Consider the following 8,415-nt stretch of genomic DNA (forward strand, 5'->3'; position numbering starts at 1 on the left):
TCTTTAAAGAATTTTTAAGATCAGGAAACTAAAGAAAGTCACAATGAGCTAACTCAGAACTATAAGGTGGATGCCTCATGATTTCCCATTGAAACTCACAAAATTGCTCTTGTTTGATGAGAGGAATGAGTAGGAACATTGTTGTGGTGGAGAAGAACTCTCTGGGGAAGCTTTCCCAGGTGCTTTTCTGCTAAAGCTTTGGCTTTCTCAAACGCTCTGATTTTAAGCAGATGTTATCATTCTTTTTTTTTTTTTTCTCCTTTTTGTGGAGAATGGGGTCTCATGATTTTGCCCAGGCAGGCCTTGAACTCCTGGGCTCAAGCTATCCTCCTGCCTCTGCCTCCCTAAGAGCTGGGATTGCAGGCGTGAGCCACCACACCTGGCCAATGTTATCATTCTTTAGCCCTAAAGTCAACAAGCAAAATGCCTTGGGCATCCCCCCAAAATACTGCCATGACTTTTGCTGTTGACCTTTCTACTTTTCTTTGACTGGACCACTTCCACCTCTTGTAGTCATTGTGCTTTGCCTTCAGGAGCACACTGGTAAAGCCATGTTTCATCTCCTGCTACAGATCTTCAAAGAAATGCTTCCAGGATCTTGATCCCACTTTTTAAAAATTTCCATTGAAAGCCCTGCTTTTGTCTGCAGCTAATATGGGCCAACAGTTTTGCCACCCGTCCAGTGGAAAGTTTGCTCAACTTTAATTTTTCAACCAGAATTATGTAAGCTGAACCAGTTGAAGTGTCTTCAGTGATGGCTATTGTTTGTGCTATTAATCATTGGTTCTCTTCAATTAGGGCATGAACAAGATGAATTTTTTCCTCACAAATTGATGAGGATGGTCTGCTATTGTGGGCTTAATCTCCAACATCATTTTGTCCCTCGTTAAAATGAGCTATCCACGTCTAAGCTGCTGATTTCTCTGGGGCATCGTCGTCATACATTTTTCAGAAGGCATCAATGATTTCACCATTCTTCCACCCAAAATTCACCATAAATTTGATGCATGTTCTTGCTTCAACCTTTTGGCAGAATTCGAGTTACTTTGATAGAGGCTCTTTTCAAACTGATATCTTACCCTTCTTGGTGCCTCAGACTAGCTCCTGTTCAGGTATGTTATAACAACTTAGTATGAGTTTATTTTGGTGCAAAAAGAATTTTGAAGTCCTTGCGTAGTTTTTTCATAATCTGCATTTCCATGAACTTTTCGAAGACCCCTAGTATAATAAAATGAGGGTATTGGACAAGATAAGTCTCAAATGTAGTCTTCTATAAATAAAGCGCCATGTTACAAATGCTTTAATAGAGGTACAAGTAATAAGTTTACATGGAAGCACAAAAGAAAGGAGATATTAATTTTGCCTAGGGTAATAAGGGAGCTTTTCCTCAAAGAGGGGGCCCAGGTGGGCACATAAGGATAAGTGTTTTAATGTGTGGAGATGGGGTAGAGAGGGTGGTTAGGCAGTCTAAGGGGCAAATAAGATTGGCAACGGTTAGGCAGAGTAGGGTGAAGCGTGGATTGAGGGTGATGATCAAACATTTGTGCAGCATGGGGTGGGCAGGTGAGTCATTGCAGTTTAGTCTGGAAAAGGCATATTTTGGTTAAATGGTGTAAGACTGCTTTTCATGCTAAGGAATTTGTGTTCATTTTGTAGGCAGTGAGGAAGGTGTTTGGTTGTTTTCTTCTCATGTTAGCTGAGCCAGAGATCTGTCCCGTTGTACCTGGGATCCTAAGAGTGTGTGGAAAATGCCCTCTTCTGCTTTGTGGGCATGTGGTGAGAGTGAGGTTGCAAGCTTCCTGCTCACACTTCTCCTCACTTGGGGACTTCTTCCCATGTAGCCATATGGAAGCAGGGGTAATATTCATCCCTCAGAGCTTCCATTTCCTCTACTGCAGGAGGCCCAAGGTAGTCCCAGGGGAGGAGAGGCACTTGGGAAGTTCTGGAGAGCAGCCACTTACTAACCCACATGGGTGTACTTCTGTGCTTTAACAACTGCATAGCTGCACACTCATGTACCTGCCAAGTCTCAAGTCCCATCCCCCCATAGAAATCATACTGATGAAGATAGTCCCAATGTGCATTTTTTCTGCTGTAGAGAGTTTGAAGACTGACACTCAGACCTTGGAACTTTTGTTTTATAATTGATGATTTGCCTCTGTCTGGTCAACATTCCATTCATTTGAGGAATGGATAAGATTTTTGTAATTTTTAGCCCAATGCTTGCAATTGGCTTTGACACCAGTGAAAGGAAATACCTTTGGCTTACTGTGTTTTCATAAATAGATTTCATCTCCACAGAGCCCCATCTGCTGCAAGGGATCAACCAGTATTCTAGTACTTCCATGAGCAGAAGACTGGGAAGTCTCCATGTCAGATTCCTCTCTTGGGGCCTACACATTGCCTCTTTCTTTCTTTCTTTCCCTTACTTCCTTCTTCCCTCCCCTCCCCTCCCCTCCCCTCTTCTTTCCTTCTTCTTTCCTTCTTTCCTTCTCTTCCTTCCCTTCCTTCCCTCCCTCCCTTCCTTCCTTTTCCTTTCTTTCCCTTTTTTGCAACAGAGTCTCTCTCTGTCACCCAGGCTGGAGTGCAGTGGTGCGATCTTGGCTCACTGCAACCTCTGCCTCCCGGGTTCAAGTGATTCTCCTGCCTCAGCCTCCCAAGTAGCTGGGGCTACAGGCACATGCCACCATGCCCAGCATTTTTTTTTTTTTTTTTTTTTTTTGTATTTTTAGTAGACACAGAGTTTCTCCATGTTGGCCAGGCTGGTCTCGAACTCCTGACCTCAGGTGATATGCCCACCTCAGCCTCCCAAAGTGCTGGCATTATAGGCGTGAGCCACTGTGCTTGGCCTGCCTGCCTTTTTTTTCTTACAAGGGAGAAAGCATTTTCCAGCTGTAGATAGTGGTTTGAAAGAGTTAGTGATTAGTATTTTGAGCTCTTTGAAATATGTCTCTTATACAGGGGAGTTTCTTTCAAACACATTCTTGTAGTTAGGATCAGGCATTAGCATCTGAGAGGAATGAGGAATCACCATTTTCTACTCTGCCTTTTCACCTGCGGACGGTCATGTGTGGGAATGTAGAGTTACCTTTGCTCTTCCTTTTTGCGGTTCATTGTCAGGATATCATCCTAGGAACTGAGCCGCCCAGCCTTCACCACCTTTACCTCCTGCATCCTGTGTTCCCCTCCATCCTTCTGGATCTGGCTAACACCACCGGCACAGTGACGGCTTCAGAGGGTGAGTCCCGGTGCCAGCGGGAGTCTGTGTACACAGATGGTGGGAGAGTAGGTGCTGGCTGCGTGTGATAAGACCATTGCCCCACCCAGGGAAGGATGTGTGCTTCTCAGACGACAGCAGGGCACTTTCCCTGGTGTCCCTGGTGCCTCAGGCTTTTCTGGAATGCTCCTTTGGGTGGAAGCCTTGGGCTCACAGGGTGAGAACCCATATGCTCTGAATGTGGAGGTGAAAGTGCGTCCCATTCCAAAGAGTGTGTAAGGTGATGATTCATCCAGCCACTCCTTCAGCAGACATTTAATGAACATCAACTGTATGCCAGGCACTGTGCCAGCTGCTGGGACTACAAATAAGACTAGTTTCTTGACCCACTCAGAGATTAGGATTTGGAATTAACTGGGGAGGACATGATGGAGATAGAATGTGTTTTGCCAGGGCACTGATTTAGAAAACCTTTTTTTGACTATAACTATGCACCTTGCATAGAAATCGGAGAAAGAAGAAAAATCAAAGGCAGAAAGAAAAATTGGCCATAATCTGGCCACTCATAACCACGATTAACATTTTGGAAGTGTTCTTCTGCTTTACATATCTGTCTAAATAACATTGTAAATAAAATGGGATACTATATGGGAGACTCTCAACTCAGAAAACCAAAACATTGGGATCGCAGCCTGTGCTGCTGCTAGTCTAGGTTGTCTGGAGATCTCCTTCTCGGCGATTCCTTCCCTCATGGAATCTGCTGTTCCTGTTGGGGGGTCAGGGGGTGCAGGAGTGGAAGAGGACTAGATGGCCACAGCTCCTTTATTTCTTTCCACATTCTCTTGCTACTTATGGACTTGGCTGTCTACTTACCAACTCATTGGCCTTGGGCTGCAGCTGGCGTTTGTAGCTCTCTCGATTTATTGGGATATATGGGGAAGAACAGAGCTTACCTGGAACTTGCAGGCACACCTGTCCACTGGTTGGGGGGTGGGGGCAGGGAGGTGTGAGCTTGGAAAATCCTGTGATTAGATCTGAGTGAGCTGTTTTTTCAACAGGAGCATAAAATATTCAGTGAACATCAAATAATGGTAATTAAGACTCTTGACACCATTTTTATTACAATTTGTATTTTAAAGATGAGGCAAAATAAACGCTGGCGAGGTAAATCGCTTCTGTGACTGCGCACTGACAGTCTGGGAATTCTCAGGCTCCCTAGCGTTTCGGGCTCTTTTTTCTACTGAATTCTCACCACAAGGGGCACATTCTCTCAGTTCCTGAGTTGGGTTTTTTGGAAATAGCTTCAGAGGAGTAAAGGCGCAAAGACAAGGAAGAATGTGCTGCTTTACTGGCATCCAGTCCTTCCCCAGTTTGCACTCGTGGGCTAGCTCGCTGCCTTCTGTTTATTCAGTGCTCAGTACATTTCCTGTGTGAACTAATGAGTAAATAAATGTATTGTTGAACCAAACCCCTCTCCTGTTAGTAGACAGTATGTGTCCATGTTAACTGCTCTTGTTTTTGTCCTTCCTCAGTTGGAATTAACGACCTCTGGAAAGATGCCTTTTATGTTACCAGGACAACAGGTCCAAGCTCCGAAGGCCATCCAGCAGCCCTGGTGGTCAGCAAGCTTAGTCTACGGTGGGCACTAATGGAGGGCCAGATGGCTCAGCTACAGGAGTCTACCCCCAAAATTGGCCGTGGGGAGCTGCGAAGATTTCTCTCTAGGATAAAGTTTGTTGAAGCTCCCTACGAGGTGAGTGGCTGCTGAAATATTGTTCCTCTTGAGGGTTTTGGACAAATACTACCAATTCCAGCTTTGTCCTTTAGAAAGTGGCAGAATGGGGAACTTTCTTGAGTAGATGTGTATCAAGACAGTTGTTTTGGACCAACACTATTTCCTATCTGACCATGAAGAAATGATTCTCAGTTGTTTTCAGCTGGAAATAATAGCATCTACCTTAGGGGACATTTGACAATGTGGGGTTGTAGTTTTTATTGTCCCAATGACTGACAGGGGTGGCTACGACTGATATTTTCTGGGTTGGGGCTAGTGATGCTAACATCATGCAGGGCTTGTAGCAGTTACAAACTACAAAGAGTCATCTTGCTTAAAATGCTAATGTTCCCTCCCCACCCCCACTCCCAAGAAATATTATAGTCTAGTTCAAAGTTCAAAAGCTTATCATGGAAAATAACAAAGTTTCTGGGCCTTTCTGGAAGGAGGAGATGTTTACAGACTATTGGGGCTAAAGAAAAGGTCAGGAAAATAGTTGAATATTCTGACCTTTAGTTTTCCTGCTTTTCTTTGAACATCTCTACCATGAAAAACAATAGTCACTGATAACTCTTTTTCCATAGATCTAATCTGATGGAATCTTCAGTTGCAGAAGAAATGAACAGAGTGGATGCCCTCTCTACTCTCCTGTCACTGTAAAATCAGTTCTGTGGAGAGAAGACTTCATCCTCATTTACCGCCTCCCTGATGGTTGTAAAGGCTTGGGAAGGCATGTTGGAGTCTTTGACGGCAGCATGTTCTATTTGGCTGGGGTGTCTTACCTACATTTTCAGTCCCTGCATTAACTCCCTCTAGGAACTCTGCGTGGATTGTTTGGAAATGTGACTCTCTTAAGTATTTTATTTTTTTGGTATGTCTAATTTATGAAGTCTTGCTGGGAAAGCCAGTGAAGTCTATGACTAGGAAACATTTTGTTGTACATTATGCTGTGTGTGTGTATTTTCTAATGTTGTGGTGAAGTTATTTTCCAGGTATGTCCTAAGTTTCAGGGATCCAGTTTCCTGTCCTTCTGAAATATATCTGGTTTGTTTGGTCATTTTGAGACTTCCAGATCCCCTACCTCTGATTTTGAGGGCCACTTATTTCTCTCCTTATTCTTTTCACCTGTACCTTGGCTACTTCCAAATTGTAGACAGAGTGAGAAAGATTTATAGTGGAAGACAGAGTTAGCTATCCAAGTATTTTCATCTCTTTTGTTTTATATCTTATTTCCTTAGATTTTCCATCCATGTCTATCAAGTGACCACAAGAATAACCATATTCCTATCACAAGGGGAGCAAGAGGATGTAGTCTGAGTGACCCATCTCTGACCAAGTCCATATGTTGTGTTATATGTGGCTCTGATGGTTCTGCCAGTCATGATCTTTTTTTCTGTGGCGACCTCAGAAGTGTATGTTTGCATGCTGTCTTCAACTTAGAGGAGAACTGGAAGTCAGGAGCCTTTGATGTCCTTATCCTGCTCTATCTCTTCTCTGCATCTTTTTCTATAGGGCATCCTCCTTAGCTCCCCTCACTCTGCTTTCTCTTCTATTCAGGGATATGTTTCTGGACTTTTGCTTCTGCTACTTGAGTCCAGGATGCAACCATTTTGTCCTGCATCTCTCCTTTCCTATAGAGCCTTTGAAGCTTTGTATTTTGGGAAAATTCTTCTGTAAATACTCTAAAATAGTTAAGTTATTTAGAATGATCTCCAGTGCTTACTCCTCCTTTCTTCTGTATCAATCTGCTGCTTCAATTAAGTTCTTCTTTAAACTTTTAGGTCATTGTTTATATAGCAGAAAATTCAGCGTTGGCAGATGGAAAACTGCTTCTTGAATAACCTTGATAGGTCTTCCCTGAGTGCAACTCAGGTTCTCTCTTTACCTGGGCTTGTATCTTTTTTTTTTGAGACAGAGTTTTGCTCTTGTTGCCCAGGCTGGAGTGCAATGGCGCGATCTCGGCTCACTGCAACCTCTGCCTCCTGGGTTCAAGCGATTCTCCAGCCTTAGCCTCCCAGGTAGCTGGGACTACAGGTGCCTGCCACCGCACCTGGCTAATTTTTTTTTTTTTGTATTTTTAGTAGACATGGGGTTTCACCATGTTGGCCAGGCTGGTCACGAACTCCTGACCTCAGATGATCCACCTGCCCCTGCCTCCCAAAATGCTGGGATTATAGGCATGAGCCACTGTGCCTGACTGGGCTTGTATCTTTTAGCTTGTATTAGTAAAAGGATTGTAGAAAATTATGAAGTCCAGATTTAAAGGGATCTCTGTTAATTACCCACTGACAGGCATTATGACGTAACAGGAGGTTGGTAGCAGTAGATCCAAGCAGGCATGTTGCCTGGCTTCAGATTGGCCTTCTCAGGTTTCTGGGTGCCTCTGCCTTAAGATCCTGAAGGCAAATTTGGTTTCAACAGTTTGGAAGTCTTCTGTGGGTCCAGCTTGACTTTGGGGGATTAAGAAGATACTCCCAGAGTATGGAAATGATTCCAGATAATTTCTGGGATTTGAATCTACTTGAGTATAAGGGCCTGGGACCTACTTTGGTTTAGTATAGAATTTGAAGGATTAATTTATAGGCAGCTGAACACCCAAAACTTGGGTGGTGGTCCTGTGGTCTGACTGAGCTGTCCAGGCATCCCCTGGTTCTCTGTCATGTTAAAGCTTTCTGGGAAGCCAGCCACTCTATGCAGCAGTGAAACATGAAGTTGTTAATGAGGACCTGTTTTGGTGGGATTGTTTGGGGAGAGGACTGTGTTTATGCAGGGCAAATCCCAGAAAGAGATGAGAGGAAGCTAGAAAAACTTAATGTCTCTGAATTCTTCATGATGTATTTGCAAACTAACCTAACATAGATTCTTTGGACTATGAGTTTGAATCTCTCCTTGCGAAACAACGTTATACGCTTAGTTTTCTTCTTCCTCTTGCAGCCGGTACAGAAAGGTGTAAGTGGTGGCCGAAAATTGAGGAAGCTTCATCTGACCAATGTGGGTGCTGGTTTCTTGTGAAATGTGTCCCTAAACCTCCTTCTCCTTGCAGGCAGCCACCCACCCAGGTGTCTAAGATAAGAAATGCTCCTTTCTTTCTCTAATCCCGTCGTGGGGTTGCCGGCAAAGCCAATGTGACCACTACTGAGAAATAGTAATGACTTCTGCAAATGCAAGGGTCTTCCCCTCCTCTGTCCCTTAAGTACCCTCCCTTTTCCTTAGACCCCGTTTTTGCCATCCCCCAAATGTTGTGGTATGGTGAAACTAATCCCCTGAATGTGAATTGCTATCCTTATTGCCCTTATTAGAGAAGAGCCAGCTGGTATATTGTCAGGAAGCACTATTTAAAATGTGAACTGTTACAGAGTAAATAAATAAATACTCTAAGGGAATATACTTGTGTGCCATTCTCATTTGTCTGAGTCATCAAGGA

At 43.8% G+C, this 8,415-nt stretch overlaps 1 protein-coding gene across 1 annotated transcript in view; it reads left to right on the plus strand.

Moving 5' to 3' along the window:
* Positions 1–8,376, plus strand: part of FAM234B (family with sequence similarity 234 member B) — a 36,595-nt gene extending 28,219 nt beyond the window's left edge. The window contains exons 11-13 of the mRNA XM_025402407.1: positions 3,121–3,238; positions 4,750–4,970; positions 5,576–8,376. Coding sequence (XP_025258192.1) covers positions 3,121–3,238; positions 4,750–4,970; positions 5,576–5,581 — 345 coding nt within the window. The 3' untranslated portion in view covers positions 5,582–8,376. The remainder of the gene's footprint in view (positions 1–3,120; positions 3,239–4,749; positions 4,971–5,575) is intronic.
* The last annotated feature ends 39 nt before the right edge of the window (positions 8,377–8,415 follow it).

This window comes from Theropithecus gelada, chromosome 11, assembly GCF_003255815.1.
Source record: "Theropithecus gelada isolate Dixy chromosome 11, Tgel_1.0, whole genome shotgun sequence".
NCBI lineage: Eukaryota > Metazoa > Chordata > Mammalia > Primates > Cercopithecidae > Theropithecus > Theropithecus gelada.